The 17,672-nt window shown below is 44.6% G+C and overlaps 1 protein-coding gene across 1 annotated transcript; it reads right to left on the bottom strand.

Annotated features, from left to right (window-relative positions):
* Positions 1-547: 547 nt before the first annotated feature.
* EIF3D (eukaryotic translation initiation factor 3 subunit D) lies at positions 548-16,119 on the bottom strand. The gene is made up of 15 exons (XM_063075206.1): positions 15,990-16,119; positions 13,525-13,657; positions 13,179-13,224; positions 12,217-12,353; positions 11,533-11,618; positions 10,884-10,956; positions 8,865-8,977; positions 7,838-7,970; positions 7,119-7,266; positions 6,207-6,337; positions 4,893-4,978; positions 4,647-4,776; positions 1,669-1,811; positions 1,186-1,469; positions 548-702 (listed from the first exon to the last, which is right to left on the bottom strand). The coding sequence occupies exons 2-15, from the start codon at positions 13,645-13,647 to the stop codon at positions 689-691; spliced, it is 1,647 nt and encodes a 548-aa protein (XP_062931276.1). The 5' UTR covers positions 13,648-13,657; positions 15,990-16,119; the 3' UTR covers positions 548-688.
* Positions 16,120-17,672: the final 1,553 nt, after the last annotated feature.

Here is a 17,672-nt window from a genome sequence, read left to right as displayed (position 1 = left end):
TTACAAATCCTGAACATCACACATGACACACTGCTTTGTGGGTGCCGCCATGGGATTGTCACCAGTCCAAGCCAAGCTTGAAGACAATTTACAAATCATTACAATCACCACCTAGTAGAACATCAACCAAAATCTTCTAAGGTAGTCTTCTTTATGAGCAGCCCACCTCAACCAGGCCCCACTTGGCTTTTTACTAGTGATCTGTGTCCAGACACTTCTCGCAGACAGTGAGTTCAGGGAACAGCTGCGTCCTGCACACAGCCAGCAGGCGCTCATGCTTGTGGAAATGGCCTTATTATGAGGACCTCCATAAGGTACCTCACAACTGACAGCACGACCCATGAAAGGACAACTTCAGGGGGTTCCAAGAACAAAAATATCTTGGGCATTCCACCCTCTAACAGGCATGTAAGGCTAACAAATTCTCAGGATCAAATGAGGGAACTCAGATTATGAACTCTAGACAGAAACTGCTGAATCTCATCCTCCCTCTCCCAGGGCTACTTGGAGAAGAAAGGGGCCATAAACCATTAATGGAAGCATATGATGAAGGAAAGACACTAAACAGACTTGAACTTTATTCCTTCTGTCAAATGTCAGACAGCAAGAGTCAAACATTCCACTAAGCATCAGAGGCCCTCCTAGGCTCGGTGGAATTACAAACTCCAGCTCCACATCGCTGTCTGGATTAAGTTTCTTCCTCTGAAAGACAAAAAATGTGAAAAGAAATGAGTCATATTGTGTGATGTGATGTCTACTGTCGTTTCTGAACCTCTGGTGAACTGCTTAGGAGTTTTCAACACCTCCACTCCAAAGTTAAGCCTTTCAGATCCTCAGAGGGCTGACAGTTCCTTCAGCGACCCGCTGGCAGAGCAGGAGAGACAGCTCTCAGGTTGTGCAATTATCCCGGAGCACCACGGGCTACCCCCAGGGACTTTCACTGTCCTTCTCCAGATTCTTTGGCCTCAATCTAGACACTTCTCTAAAAGACCACTCTCCTCTCCAAGCCCTTCATGTGATCTAAAGGCTCTGGAAGAAGATCTTGGAGCCAGTGAATGGCTTCTCCAACCTTACATCTCAGGGAACTCTCAAAAAGTTTTACCAAGGATAAAGATGACAGTAGGTATAGAGCTTGCTCCCTTGCCAGCCCGCAGATCACTCTAGAAAGAGAGGCTGGCTACACACCTTCTTCTTCTTCTTCCTCTTCCTCCTCATCCTCATCGTCTTCATCAGAGCTGAAGGTGCCATCGGGCAGGCTGTAGACGCGGATGACCTGCTTGTTGGGGTCCTTGAGGATGAGGTATTTGCCTTCTTCCAGTTTCATGCAGATGTCAATGACACAGCGCAGAATGCCCCAGGCGTTCTCTACACTCAGGTTGATCTGGCTGGCAAACTCATTGGGCTTGAACTGTTGGGTGCCCAGGATGACGTGGCGCGAAGAGTCTTTCACATGGTACCGAGACACGTAACTAGTGGGGAGGAAGGGATATTAGTGGTTGGAGCAGGGCAGCACAGAGAGAGAGCAACACTTGGGACCAATGCCAATTAAATGGTGACACCCGGTCCACGGCTTTTTCCAAGGGAAAAATTAAAAGTCAAACCTTCACCTCCCTACCCAGACCCCTCCATTGAGAAGATCAGTTCACAGCTCCTGGACAGGACTCTCACCCAAGCTTGAGGTACTCGGACCCGGCCAGCAGAGCACAGCAGGTCCATCGGGCCAACTTGTAGCTGTTGTTCTTCAGCTCGGTGGCAATGACAGCCCCTCGCTGAGAGTCCAGCTTCTGACGCCAGTCAACGCCATTACAGTGCTGCAGAAGGAAAGCCCCAGTTATAGGCGCAAAGGCAGGCTCCCACTGCCCAAGGCTCTGGGACCTCCTCTGCTAGAGCGGGAACTCCCTAGTCTGCTTGACTAGGAAGTGGGTAAGTACACACTACATCAGAGGAAAGACATCATTTATGGGACAAAGACATAGTCCCTTGTCTTTACATAGCCTGCCACACAGCAGGTACTCAACAAATTATGATTCGTCTCTTCTAAGAGTTCATCTAACACATAGGTTAAAAATAAGTGCCATATAAATGGCAGAGGCAAGTGTTTACTATGTGTTATGTGGTAAGATGGGCTTCATGGTTAACAAAGTGGGGAATATTGGCACAAGTTGCAGGTGGTGACAGAAGGTCCTGATCTGAGAGGCAGAGTGGGAAAGACAGGCTGAGTCAGCCTGGGGGGCGGGGGGGAGAGCAGAGGCCTGTAGAGAGTGAAGAGCTCAGAGTCTGATGTTTTACACACACACACCCATGCACATGCCTCCCACACGCACACACGCACACCCAGGCACGCACGCACTCACGCACACACCCACCCACCCACCCACGCACGCATGCACGCACACAACCACACACACTCACGCACACACACACACACACACACGCATGCATGCACACAACCACACACACTCACGCACACACACACCCACCCACCCACCCCAGCAGAAAGGAACCCCAGAGAGTGCATCTTCTCCAACCACCTCCTTTACAGATGTGAGAAGGTGGACCCAGAGTGAAGTGACGGGTCAAAGGTAACCTGGCATGATAGAAGCAGTGTTTTGGAAAATTAATTGGCAGAGACAAAGTGAATTTGGGGATGAGGGGGATGACAAATACAGAGGTCAGTTAGGAGAGAAATGCAAAATAACAGGCACGATGAATAGAGTCCTAAGCTAGGGTGATGTTTAGGAGATTCCAAATCAAGAACTGAACGGAAAAAAAATCCCCAAAACAACCAAGAACTGAGTAAGAGGACAGAGCATACCTGAGAGGAACACAGAAGAGTGCAAAGGAGGACTGAGAGATGTTCACAGCTGGACAGCCAAGCCAGAGACAATGACAAGAATGAGGACACCGGAAGGGGAAGGTGTGTTAGCAGAAAAACAACAGGAGGCAAGTCAGAGTAGATTTGAGGAGTCATTTTTACAGAGTTCATGGTTGAGGCTTGGGGAAGCAGAATTCTAAGATGACCTCCAATGACCCTTGCCTTTGCCAAATTTCCTTCCCTTGTCTGTGGGGACAACCTGTGACTAAGATGAACTATCACCCCATGGTAATGCTACCTTATATGTCAAAAGGGATGATGCAGATATTAACCTTAACGTAGGGAGACTATATGAATGGGCCTCCCATAACTATATGAGTCTCTTAAATCTGGGTGCAGAGGTCAGAGACAGTGGAAGTCAGAGATGTGAAGCACGAGAAGGATCTGATGTGCTGTTGCTGGCTTGGAGAGGGCACACGTGGCAAGCAATGTGGGTGGCCTGTAGGAGCTGAGAGAGGCCCCCAGCTGACAGCCGGCAAGGGAATGAGGACCACAATTGTGCAAGTGCAAGGAACTGATGTCTGCCAACAGAGAATGAGCTTGGAAATGTATTTTTTTCCAGAACCTCCAGATGAGAATTCAGTTCTACTAACACTTTGATTTCAGCCTGTGATATCCTGAACAGAGAAATAAGCCACACTGTGCTGAACTTCTGACCTACAAAACTATGAACACTACTTTAAGCCACTAAATTTCTGTTAATTTGTATGGAGCAGAAGAAAACTATTACAAGGCTGTATAAAGAAGTACTTACGGCAAAGAGAGCTGTGTAGGAGACTGACCCTAAGAGAAGGCTCTACTGGGACTCAAAAACGAGGGGAGAAATGCCTGAGATTAGAGCAACATAGAAACACTGAGGACAAAGTGACATAGATGCAATGATGCCAAATGCTACAGGGAACTCAAGGTGGAAAGTCCAAGAAAAGGCCACTGGCCCCAGGGCCAAGGTCCCAGCAAACCTTTCAGTGTGCTCTTTCAGCACCTGATGGGAGTTAAGGCAGGAGGAGGGAATGAGCCTTTGGAACACATCTCACAAGACTTGGTCAACACAGGCCTGGCCTCTGAGCTGTCCTTCCCACCAAGTATCCTCTATTCTATACAGCTGCTCCCAGGAACATGGCCACCCACTTCAATTCAGGCATGGCACACAAGCTGTGTTTGAGAAAGAGTAATAGCCCAACAATCACGGACCACCAGCATGAGGGAGGAAGCAAAGAGGACAAATGAATGAGCACACTCCTTTCAAGATGCTTCTTAAGAGTCAATTCTCAGCTAGATTTTAGAGTCTCTGAAGTCATTAAGTGAAGAAGTTGGAAAAAAGGAATCACAAAGTTGAAGGAGTGGCTGTAGTAAATGAAAAAAGAGGTCAAAAAAGAAGAGCTGCTGGGCTTACAGGAAAACTGCCAGTCCAAATAATAAGACATTAAAATCAGATGCTCACAGAGAGCAGAAGCCAACAGGTCAGAATGGGACAGAGAGGAAGAAAGTACCAGAAGGGAGTTACTGGTTCCTATGTACAAAATAAGCAGAAAAATTCTTGAAACTTAACATAGTTCTATACACACACACACTCTCTCTCTCTCTCTCTCAATCTGAGGAACTAAGTGGAAGAAAACACTCATAAGAACAAAACAAAACAAAAACACAACAACAAAACTATCAGTAATGATGGGGAGAGGAAATAGCCCATACAGGCAGCCTGCGACAACGTGCACTGTAGCAAATAAAGACGTGGTGTCACAAGAACAGAGTGCAAAAGGTGATGTCTCACCCTGGAGTCCCACTCGTTGAGTGTCTTGATGTTGATGAAGGACACTTCCCCGTTGGCTCCAGTCATGACACCATCATGCTCACAGCGGACAATAAGGTCAATGTCATCTCCAAGTTTCCACCTGCGATAACTGCAATGAAGAAACCCACATGGTCACTTGAGATCTGTATTTCAGATGTATCACCCCAAAGCAAAACAGTCTGTGCTCCAATCTACTCACAGCGCCTCACCAGAGAAGTGACGTACCGGTAAGCAACAGAGGCAATTTCATTCTTGTCCATGTCATCCTCTACAAATGGGTTTGGGTTGGGGAAGTTGTATCTTTCCTTCCCCTGCAAAAATGACAAAGGTGTCTCGAGACAGTCCTAACCTTGTTGCAAGGCAATCAGCCAGACTCAGCACCTCTGCTGAGGTATAGCCCTGGCCGGGTCCCTGGGACCCAGGAGGGGCTCTGATCTCCTGTGGGTTTTATGCCTACTTCACCCTCGACTGTTAGCACCCAGTGAATTACAACAGTTAATGAGCAGCCACGCCCCTACTCTGCTTCGTTTTTTGCTTCAGTGCACATCACCATTTGACAGAATATAAATTGATTTAGTGTTCATTTTCTTTGTCCACTGTAAGGAAGCTCCCCAAGGGCAGGAACTATGTTCTGTTCACTGCTGTATACCAAGTACCTCCGACAATGTATTTGTACACAACAGTGTATTTGTTAAATAACTGAAGGAATCATGTGTCCAAGTAAGACAAGATTACTAGTATTCTAATTTTACAGAGAAGAGACATGCCCCACAGAGAGTAGAACACTGGTTACCAGAGACTGGGAAGGGGATGGGGGAAGGGAAAACAGGGAGAGGTTGGCAGGTGGGCACAAAGTTACAATTAGACAGGAAGAAAGCGGGGTGACTGTGGTTAACATTATGTTCTGTATATCACGTAATAGCTGGAGGAGAGGCTTTTGAATATTTTTGCCACAAAGAAATGATAAATGCATGGGCCGGCCCGTGGCTCACTCGGGAGAGTACGGTGCTGATAACACCAAGGCCCCGGGTTCGGATCCCATATACGGATGGCCGGTTTGCTCACTGGCTGAGCGTGGTGCTCACAACACCAAGTCAAGGGTTAAGATCCCCTTACCGGTCATCTTTTAAAAAAAAAAAAAAAAAAAAAAAGAAATGATAAATGCATGAGGTGACTAATGTTAACTACCCTGACTTGATTATTAAACAACATATATATATGTATCAAAACATCATGTTGTACCCATAAGCATGTATAATTACCATGTGCCAATTAAAATAAATTAATTTTGAGAAAGAAAGAAAAAGAAAAAAAACCCAAAAGAAACCCTGAGACCACAAAGCTATTAAGTGGTGAATCGATGGTTCAAAGTCAGACAGTCTGACCTCAGAGCCCAAGCTCCTAACTCCTTTGCTACAGGGAGGGACTGTACCTGTTGGGTTCAACCCCACAACCCCAAGCCTACCCAAAGCAAATGCTCAATAAACAGTAGCTGACTAAATAAACATCCGTCAATGCCAGGCAGTCTCGTCTCCTCACCATTCTCAAGCACTGCTGGGAGAAGTTGTGGTTGATGTAGGTTGCCTCCATGGCCAGGTTGCGGGGCGAATTGAAGGAATTACCTTCATCTTGAGGAGGCTCATTGGCTGTCTCACTCACTGTCAGGAGGTCTGCAAAAGTGGTGGCATGGTCACACATGCATGCAACAGAGTTACCAACAATGTGCACAACAGCACCACGGGGAGATGTGGAAATCCAAGTGACAGAGGCCCTTTCCTCAGTGAACCGTCATCTATTAACATGAGTCTCCCAAGTGTGGGACACATGGGGTGGGGGAGGGGAGCAGGTGCTCCTGGATAACTTTAGATACTTAACATTAAATTTAATCACACAGCAAGAAAATTGTCCCTTTTCAATCTTTTTTGATTCCTCAAGAGTATGTTTCATTTTGTTAGCTTCTTAACAAAGAGAAGGCCTCGAGTCTCAGCCTCAGAATATAATTATATTGTGTTGTTTTCATTGCTATTGTTTTTTGAGTGGCCTGGCTTTCATTTATGGTCTGTGTATATATACTTATGTTTATGGCATAAAATATATGCATATGTATTTCTTCCTTTACAAATACTTTGAAGCACCAAAAAAAAAAAAAAAAAAAAGGTAAACATTAAAGATGGTACAAGAGCAGAAGTCAGGAAAGTGCTATTCAAGTAAGCAACATCTGGAAGCATCCCATTAGGGTGCTGTGAGGACTAAGAAAGCTGATGTCCCAAGGAGGTACTGCAGTGACAATCCTGTGTCCATGTCTCAGGAGCACGGGAGGGATTCAGACATCACTGACAATGCCCTCAGGGAAGATGGACTATTTTCTATCCTTCTCTAGTACCAGAGAATCGTTCTGAGCCAACAAAAATACCCAATGCCTTTGAGTTCTTCCCCAGACAGGGTTCTTACCAAAGTCAGAGTTGTCCCTCTTGTCAAAGAAGAGCTTGGACCCGACCCTCTGGACGACAATGTCCCAGGAGTACACTGAGCGGGTACAGCTCATCAGTGTGGCCAGAATGGCATCGGTGGCAAACACATTCCCCTGAGTTTTTGCCAGCTGCAAAGAGAATGAAGGAGAAAGATCTGAGTACACTCTTAGGTGGAACTGCCCATTCGCATGAACAGCAAAGAATTCCTTTGTTTGCCACCTAAATCCACAGGAATAAGTACTCCTTTCAGATACCCATGCCTCTCCTAGTTGCCTGCGGAGGCTGCGGCAAATCAACCAGCGAGCAGAGCTTCTGGTGGCAGTCACTGCCCCGGCTATGGTGGAACTGCAGCCACCTAAGCACTCACTAAATTCCAGCCAAGTGCATCATGGTGCTTTCACCCTTGCCCCAGTGGCATTTACTCCCTTTCGCAGATGAGAAAACTAAGGCTCCAGAGAGGTGAAGCTAGGAAGCATGGCACAGCTAGGATTAGAGTCAGCTCTGCTTAATACCAACATCTACCATCTACCCAGCAAACTGCCTTTATTTTTATTTAAGTGTTTAGTCCAATTCTGAAGATTCTTATCTAAGGATCCAAACTATACATATGTATTCCCATGTCCTCTGTTCTTTCTGAGGCCCCAGCTGTGGAAGCTGGCAGGACTCTGAGCGGGTGGGAAGGGGCAGAAGGGGGCACACCTTTCGGATGACAGGGTCATCTGTGGTGGTGACAGTATGGAAGATGCGCTTGATGCTCCGCAGTGGCTTCTCGCTTCTCGTGGTGATGCGGTCAAAGGCTTTATCGTAGTATTCTAGGGCCCCACAACACTCACTGAAGGAAGAGCAGGCAAGACATGCAAAGTGAAGGAGAAGACACCCCCATTTTTTTCCTTTTAAGCCATGGAATCACAAGTCTTAACCAGATGTCTAACATATAAAAGAGATGGAAAAGTCTCTCTGACCAGAACAGGCGAGACGAATTCTGAGTGTTTGCTCAGTCTCCTGTCCTCTTAGCTCCTGATGTAGCCCCACAGAACACAGCCAACAACTGATTCACCGAGCCTCCCCATTTTAAAGACAGGAGACCAAAGCCAGGACAGGAGATAACTAGTCATGGAGGCACCCAGGTGGGCTGTCTTCTGGTCTGGTACTCTGATTCCCCACTAACTTAGTCCATCTACCTGCCCTTTGAGGTAAAGAGCTTTTTGAAATGTCAGGAGAAGCAAAGATTCTCCTAAAGAACTACTGTGTTTCTCTTTCTTTCTTTCTTTTTATATATATATATATATATTTTTTGGAGGCTGGCCAGTATGGGGAACCAAACCCTCGACCTTGCTGCGCTCTAAACAGCTGAGCTAACTGGCCAGCACTACTGTGTTTCTCTTTCCGCCAAAAGATTGTGAGATAATCTTATTGCTCTTCTGCTTAGGATGCCAGAGAGCTGAGAGAAACCTGGAACTTAATATCAGCAAATTTCTTTCTGCTTTATTCCTTTTCTCTCTCTGCCCAAAGAGCTATATAAAAATTTTTTTTTTCACCTTTGCTTATGATGCTAGGAAGTTGAAAGACATCTCAAGTTTAATATCAGTAAACGTCTTTCTGCTTTTCCCTTGGTCTTATGCAATGTCTTTTGAATAAGTGGATTCAAATCCTTTTGATAATAACAGAGTTTAAGAAAATATCCATCATAAGAATGTGGCAGAAAGCAGTAAAAGATGCTACTCACATGTCCTGTGGCTCTGATACTTCCAAGTAGCGCATCTTCATCAACTGAGGAAAGTCCATCTCCTCTTTCACTTCCCAGTCACTACGCACTTCAACTGAAGAGTCTCGGGGTTTCTGTAGCAGAAAAGCATTGGGAGAAAAAAATTACAGCCCAAGCAAAACTTATGCAGAAAACAAGTTAACAATGGGAAGCGTTGTTATTTAATAAATATAGTGCTGGCTGTTTTCCAAGATAGAATCTGACTCCTAGGAGTTTATAATCTGAAAAAGGAATGAAGGGATCAAGAGTTCAAAAACAAACTGGATTCCACTCCAAGGGAATGATGTCATCTAGGGAACAGGTAGGCAACTCCTTTGTATTTCTCTCGGATTATTAACTATTTGTTCTTGGTACAGCAAGCATCATATCCGGCAAAATGTAACTTCCATTAATTTTAATTTCACTTTTTAAAAAATACACAAATTAAAAATGCCTTTATTGGGCCGGCCCGTGGCTCACTCGGGAGAGTGCGGTACTGATAACACCAAGGCCCCGGGTTCGGATCCCATATACGGATGGCCCGTTCGCTCACTGGCTGAGTGTGGTGCTGACAATACCAAGTCAAGGGTTAAGATCCCCTTACCGGTCATCTTTAAAAAAAAAAAAAAAAAAAAATGCCTTTATTCATAACTCAAAAATGGAAACAACCAAAATGTCCACCAGCAGGTAAAGAGATAAATTACAGCATATTTGAACAATGGTGTATTACTCAGCAATAAAAAGGAACAAACCACTGATACGTACAACAATGAATGAATTTCAAAATCACTGTGCTGAACAAAAGCCAGATACAAAGAGTATGTACTATAAGATTCCATTTATACGAAATTCTGGAATAGACAAAACTAATCTACTGTAATACATATCAGATCAATTGCTGCCTAGGAAGAGGGTGGAGACTGCCAGCATAGGGGCATGAGGAAATTTTCTGGGAAGATGGAAATTTTTTTAATCTGATTATGGTAGTGGACACAAAGGTTTATACCTAATAAAGTTGATTAAAAAAAAAAAGAGATGGTACAAATATCATGATTAAAGAAAATGTCTCATTCTCAATCAAACACCTGCATATTTCAAACTGTCAACCTTAGGAATGAGGAAAGCCAAACAAAGAAATTTATTGTAGGGCCAGCCTGTGGCTCACTTGGGAGAGTGTGGTGCTGATAACACCAAGGCCACGGGTTCGGATCCCTATATAGGGATGACCCGTTGGCTCACTTGGGAGAGCATGGTGCTGACAAGAGGTCAAAGGTTAAGATCCCCTTACCAATCATCTTTATAAAAAAAAAAAAAAAGAAAAAGAAAAAGAAATTTATTGTGCAGCCATGAAAAGAATACCAAAAGTGAAAGTTCCAAATAAATTTTGGGCTATTGAGACCATCCATCTTGCCTGTAACTTCACTTTTGCTTACACGTCTACTATTCTCACATGCCCATACCAACATTACACATGAACATTCAGAGTGGCATTATTCATAACAGCCAAAAAGTGGAAACACAAATACCCATCAACTGGTGAACGGCTAAACAAAATGTGGTATATCCATACAAAGGATATTATCTGGCAATAAAAAAGGAGTATCCATACAAAGGATATTATCTGGCAATAAAAAGGAATGAAGTACTGATACATGCTACACCATAGATGAACCTTGCTACATAAAAGTAGCCAGTCACAAAAGATCGCATATGATATGACTCCATTTATGTGAAATGTCCAGAACAGGAAATACAGAGACAGAAAATAGATTAGTGGTTGCCTAGGCCTGGGGGAGTAGGGAGTAACTGCTAAAGGGTATAGTGTTTCTTTTTAGGGTGATGAAAATGGCCTGAAATTGAGTGTAGGAATGGTTGTACATCTTTGAATAGACTAAAAACTACCACATTGTATGGTAGGTGAATTATATCTCAATAAAGCTGTTATAAAAACAAACAAACAAACCTGAATTCCCAGACAGAATTCTGGAATGGATACACTACCTGTGATTTTTGGTCCCATTTCTGCCTTACTCCAAATTGCTTCTGGAATTTTTTCTGCAGTCGTATGCGTTCTCTGAAAAGACAGAGTATTGTGATCTCAGTGCAGATCTTTAAGTCAGGAGCTTCTTCAAAGGGCTGAAGCTGCCATACTCTTCAGGTAAACCTCAACATCATCACTACTTCTCTGAACTACAGAAAACAGGGTCTTATAGAAAGGAACAGACCACATGGATACACACTGGAGATGCTAGAGGCGGCAAACTGCTCCCAAATACCAAGCAGGTATATTTCACTCCATCATAGTGACTGTCTAGTGCATAGTGGCTGCTGCACTACACGACGCCAGGGACCTCATGGGACACAGAATTAAGGGGGCTTCTTGGAATTGTGCCACAGCAGAACTGAGCCCAGGCAAGCTCCAGACTGTTTTCTTATATCTGCCTTTGTTTCTCTTCAGTGTGCATGTCCACGAGTGAGTTTCCTTGGAGAATGACAGACTAAAAGGTGGCTTAAATGGTGTTAGGAAGTTTTTCTTTCTTTTTTTTTTTTCAGTGGTGGGGAACACAACCATCCTCCTGCTTTGGCCCTATGGTTTCTGAGTAGGGCCAGTCCAGAAAGGATACCTTGTTCTGGAGGATGGCAATCTCACCTCTCTTTCTGCTTGGCACTTTTGGGCAGCGTCTGTAGGTTGAACTGTAACATGTTCCGTCGATCTTTGTCTCTGCGGAGGTTCCGCTGGGAGTCAGGAAAAACATCCATGTCAAAATCTTGCAGATGTAGCTTACAAGAGGCAGGGCTAATGGGAGGTCTTTAGAGTAAATTTAGAATGCAAAATCCCAAGTTTCACACTTTGCTGTGTGCTATTACTCTACAACTTCAACAGTCTGGGGGCCTTAGTGGGGTAAATACTTGGAATTAGCTTAGATTTATATTCCCACAACATATTTTTCATTGAAGTAGGTTTATTGGGTCTTATTAGAGTTGCTGAGTTTGCCTTTATGTTAAGGTGTAGCCTGACCAGATCATCTACTTAATAAACTCTGCATACAGCAATTAAGTGGGGCCAGAGGCAGAGGTGCACCTTTTTATCCAGCACTAACATCCTTTCTTAGCAAGATGTCTAGCTACTGGTAGACAGAAATCTAAAGTATTGAAATGCATCCCTGAACCTAGTACAAGTTTACTTTACTTTTGTCACTGAACAGCGACTTGGGATTCACTAGAAGACCTATGACAACATGCTTTCCTCTCTCACTAGTATTCATAAGGTAGCATTTTTAGCAGCAGGTGACAGCCAACAGTAACAGCCCCAGGTTGCTGGCTCTTGGCCCACCTGTGCAAATCTCATCCGATTCCGCTGGTAGGCAGTCTTCTGTGTCCGTGCTGTGTCCACCAGCTGGAAGCTAGTTTCATCCTCCTCATGGAAATAAGCATACTGACTTCCACCACCAAATTGAGAGGAGTACTTATCTGGAGGCAAAGGTGACAGTGTGTAATAACTATCTACAGACTTTACAAATACATGCTAACCTAAAGGCTTTCTGTTTGAAGTGTGGTCTCAGGACCTATAACATTAGCCGGGGTTTGTAAGACATGCAGACTCACAGGCCCACCCCAGACCTACTAAAGCAGAATTGGCATTTTGACAAGATCCCCAGGTGATTCATATGCACGTTCACGTTTGAAAAGCTCTGGTCTAAAGAACCTTCTAAGTCAAGACAAGTCTGAGGAACCCAAGGTAACCCATTTCACTCTCTGTCATATAGTCTAAGAATCCGACTTAAGGTTTAATCTAACAGGACAGGTAAACATGGGGCACGCACACCACCATTTCCATCATCTGGTGCCCAAGGGAGACATGTCTAATGGATCATGACATACTTTCCTGCCAGCCTCAGCCTCAGATATCTTTACTTAGAACTCTAGGCAGCCACTTCCAACTATCTCAACTGGCACATAGAAAGTCTTTTTACTGTACCAAAATCTTAAAACCAGTTTTAAAACTGCAGTCCACTGATTGGCTTCAGAGGTTCAGTAAATCCTAAGGAATGGCAAGAAAAATGGCAATATGTTCAACAAATTTTTAAAAGGGTCTGTGGTTTCCCCATAATTGGGGGAAAACCCCCACTATTATTGGGGCAGACCTCTTTAATGAAAGTTTTGGAGCTATTTCCAAATATGTGGTTAATGTCCATAGTCCAGAATACCCCCCTAAAAACTATGAATTATCATTAGCATTTCCTTCCCTTCCTTGAAAGCTTTCAGATGGAGGATGCTAGAAAAAGTAGCACTTACTTGTGTACCTCTTATCTTGGTATGTGGCACCTGTCCAGTCTGCAACCTATTAAGAGTAACAAGGAAAGACAGAGAACACACAGGTCAACCAGGTAGTTTCTGCTGACCCAGAAACCCCTGAAAGTGAGAGGACACAGCGTGGGAAAGCATCAGAAGAACTGGCTCTCAATGCCTTTGTAAGTGCTCAGCTCTCCTAGCACTACTTACAGAGGTTACAACCTTTCTCAGCTGGTATCCCTACAAGGAACACGGGAGTTACACTTTTGAGAGAATAAAACTGAACAGGGACTGTGGAAAGAAGCAGCCACAGCTTAAAAGATTTAGACTCCTGCTGATAGGCAAGTACCTTCCCTAGGCGGTCTCCTTTGCTGAAGGGCTGGTAGGGCATATCACGAAACTGCTCGGGAACCGCACAGGGACCCCAGCCTGAGGGGTTGTCCTGGATCACGGGTGTCAAGAACTTTGCCATCTTCTAAAACCTTAAAAATATAAATAATGTGAGTAGTTGCATAAAGGCCTCAAAATACAAAAAGCCCTGCATAAGAGGTAAGCAAAGACATAAATAAAATTCAAAAAGCAACACACAAAACTCTCAACTGTTGAGCTAACTTAATGTCTTCTTGTAAATGATACTGTGAATACTTAAAACTCAGGATACTGCCAACATTCCATATTTCATTAATTCTGTGACACCCTCTTTTTTCACTGTAATATCTTTGAAATGAGGCTGCACCTTATGCTTGATGGGGTGTCATATCTTAATTGGTAGTTTTTCTTTCTTGGTGTTACATAAAATAATGGTGTTTCTTAAATTCAGTGGTGTCTCACAGATTTGATGAAATGTAGTAACATTTTTTCAAGTGTAATAATAACCACATTCTGATTCTCAGAAACATCTTCACCACGGCCTAATACTTAACTTCCCTAAGCCTTAGTCTTTTCATCTGTAAAATAATAAGATCCTTATTTTATTTATATTATAGGATTGTTGTGGAAATCCTGTTAACACACATGAAAACGCTTTCTCTGTAAAATGCTACACAAAAATACACTTATGCACATAGAGTACTAAGAAAAAAAGGATTTTTAAATTTATCCTGAAATTTGACTTTCTTTTCCTGTTATTCCAACTTTCTGTCATCAATGCAAATCTTGTATGCAGAGCAAATGGATGCAGAGATAGGTAAAAAGACTGACAGAAGGCTGTGGAAGTCACCATAAACCTCAGGAAAAAAGTGGCCACAAGTCAAATGTTTACAAATATTAGTAGGCATCATTCTTAGTGCTTACCTTGCATTAATTCATTAAATCCTTCCAACAATGCTGTGAGGTAGGGGCCAGTATTATCCTCATTTTCCAGAAAAGAAAACTGAGACTTAGAGAAAATAAGAAATCACCCAAAGTAGAAATGCTAGTTGATGAAAAATTTGAATCCGGGCAGTCCGGCTTCAGAATCCACAATCACATGAATAAAAACCAGACGCTTTATAATAGATGTTTGCCTGCACTTCCTATAAAAAAACCTACGCATTTATCTTTCATTGTAACCCTCTGGAAATGCTCAGAGGGTGAATTTCTGGAGGAAAATTCATTACACAAATCTTTCCTGGAGGCTGGAGAGCAATCAACAAGCCCAGGTATAGTGAACTTAGTAAATTCTCCTTATTGCTTCTTGATGGGGAGGTTGAGGCTTCCTAGAGATGACATTTGGGTGACAGCAACAGGAACTGAACCTGGGAGTTTCATCCTCTGAATCTGAGCTTAAGCTATGCTATAGGAAGAGGACAGAAGGAAATGGGTGGTGATCTCAAAACAATTCATGTTAAATAAATACTCATTGAGTTCCCACTATGTATGTATCAGGCACTCTGCTAGATACTTTAACACCACTAACTTCCCCCACCTCTATTTTAGAGATAAAAACAAGAAGCTCAACCAAATCGAGCAGTTATCTGCCCATCATTTCAAATAGATCTGATTTCCAGGGTTGTCTGCCGTTAAGTCTAGCTTTCTTCCCATTACATTATAGCTGGGCAGCAGCCTGAAAAGATCTGGGATTTTAGACCATACCTAACAACAACGATGTCTCAAAACACTGTTTAAAAAAATCTGGTTCTCTCAGAGTTCAAGATGGAAACAGGCCTAAGGCTTCACATGCATCATCTCCTTGGAGAAAGGGAGCGGGACGCAGTCCTTTGGCTTCAGCACAATACAAGGTGAGCAGAATGGAACCAGTAGGAGAAACGGAGACGTTCAGCTAAAACCAAGTGACAGCTGTATTGGCCACAGCATCGTGTAGATTACCGCGGCTACTATAGCTAGTACACCGGGCAAGGCGGGGAGGATTGGGTTTCAGATCAGAGATCAAATCTCCTCCTCTATCCTAACCTTCCATTTCACAGAAAAGGGAAGGAAACCTCTGAACTGTGAAATCCGCAGAGCAGGGGCCTAACACTGCTCAGCTCGGCTCCCTCAATGCCGCACTCAGAAACTCAGGGAGACTTTCGCCCAAGATCACTTTAGAAAGACGACCTCGGGGCCCAGCTGGGTTAAAAGACATAATCATATTCGCCCAACCCGTGGCCGCTGAACGGAGCCTAGTGCCAGGGACCTCACGCACAAGACCGTGCCCCGCGTCCCGCAGTGTGCCGACCTGGGGTCCCCGAAGGCGGATTCCTGCCACGCCCAGCAGCGTAAGAGGGACCGCAGGAAGGGACACGGAAAAGATCTCCTCCGGGAGGCTCCCGAGGCCCAGGCCTAGCTCCAGCCGGCTCCGGAGGCCCTCGGCACCCTACGAAACACGCCGCTCACCTGCAACGGCCTCTGCCGGCCCGGATGACAGAAGATTGTCCGGGCCGAAGACCGCAGAACCCGAGTACGCTTCAAAGAACTGGGAATGGAGGTAACACGCGCGCGCAGCGGCCGGCGCCGTAAACACCACCGGCGCTGTCGTAAACTGCTCGCCAGCGGTTCGGCGGAAGAACGCACGAGCCGTAAAGCGAAGGTACACCCGGAAATGCGTCACTGCTCTGTGCGAGGTGTACTCATTAGCCTCCGAGGCGCTGAGACGGGAAAGCAGTGGCTGCGGTCACGTCACTTGGCATTTGGGAACGCCCAGGGAGGGCATTCAGAATTGGGACGTGGCGGCCGTGCAGTGGGAGCTGGAGGGAGGGAACGGCTGCCGGCTCCGCTCTGTCCCCTCTGTATCCCGCAGTGGCCCGTGGCTGCCCGCCTGCTTTCCCCAGGCTCCTAGTTTGAGACTCACAGCGACGCGGAGGGCGTGTCGCAGGCAGAGCTTAGTGTCGCGCCCTCCTCTTTGACAGCTGCGGAAACTGAGGCTCAGAGGTGTAAAGTGACCTGCTAGTTTAGGGGGTACCCGCCGCGCTTCAAACCATACTTCCACGGCTCTCAAACTCAGTTGTACGACAGCGATTTCTGGAGCGCTAATTTTAAAAAAATGCAGATTCCGGGACTGTTCTCACTTCTATAGATCGTTATTCAAGTTCGTCTAAGCTGGAGCCCAGGAATCTGGACTTTGGTTACCAACTGCGATTCTGAAGTGGCGAATCAGAAGTAGACAACAGTGCTTACAGAGTTTCTCCTGGAGTCTTTCTTGGAGAATTTCAAAACATTGAAAGAACCCGACGGCGTGATTTTATGCAAATCTCAGATCCTTTCTACCTGGCCTCTTACGTTTCCTTGTCCGTCTCCCAGCCTGTCTCCTTTACTTGAAAATATGTCTGTTATTAGATCTAATGTCTAGGCTCTGCCACTTTTTAGCTGTGTGGACTTCACATCTCTGGACCTCAGTTTCCTTGACTGTAAATTGGAGATGATAATAAAGGAAGGTAAAAAGTGTATATGAAAGGTTGTATTCTACTTACCAGTTGGGCGAATTTGGACGGGTTATTCGACCTCTCTAAACCTGATTATTCATTTGTAAAATAAGAATGTTACTAGCAACAACTGTTTCCATAAATTATCTCCCAGTTTGCTCATCTTTCAGTTTTTCTGATTTTTGTTAATGATATCCAGTGTATTGTGCTCTGTGCAAAACCTTGTAGTCACCATCGGCAGTTCTTTTTCCCTTTTCCATGACACGCAGTTTTTCACTAAGTCCTCTTTATTCTGCTTTCAAAGTACATCTTGAATGCTACCACTTCTTGCCACCATCTCGTCTCCTCCTTGGGTCCACTCTTGCTTCTATAGGGTTCCTTCTCCATATGGTGGTCAAAACAATTTGGTATTTTTTGTTTTTGTTTTGGTGGCTGGCTGGTATGGGGCTCCAAACCTTTGATCTTGGTGTTATAACCAAAGCAATTTGTTCACAACCTTCTAGCAGCTTCCCATTTTGTGCTAATAGTGAGATATGAATATCTTCCTGTGTGGCCTGTCTGGTCCCAGTTTGCCTTTCAACTTCATATCCTGCCATTCCTTACTCACTCTGCTCTAGCCACCGTGGTCTTGTTTTTGTACCTTAAATACATCAAGCTC

Source organism: Cynocephalus volans, chromosome 12 (genome assembly GCF_027409185.1).
Source record: "Cynocephalus volans isolate mCynVol1 chromosome 12, mCynVol1.pri, whole genome shotgun sequence".
In the NCBI taxonomy this organism is placed as follows: domain Eukaryota; kingdom Metazoa; phylum Chordata; class Mammalia; order Dermoptera; family Cynocephalidae; genus Cynocephalus; species Cynocephalus volans.
The sequence above is the reverse complement of the archived record's forward strand: the minus strand, read 5'-3'. Positions and strand labels throughout refer to the sequence as shown.

Bases quoted from the DNA above. Each gene is read 5' to 3' on its own strand.
- EIF3D (XM_063075206.1), bottom strand. From the start codon at position 13,647: ATGGCAAAGTTCTTGACACCCGTGATCCAGGACAACCCCTCAGGCTGG. The intron at 4,979-6,206 runs GTGAGGAGACGA...TCATTTTTGCAG, and splicing joins CCCAGCAGTGCTTGAGAATG to GGGAAGGAAAGATACAACTT. The intron at 4,777-4,892 runs GTACGTCACTTC...TCTTCATTGCAG, and splicing joins ATTGCCTCTGTTGCTTACCG to TTATCGCAGGTGGAAACTTG.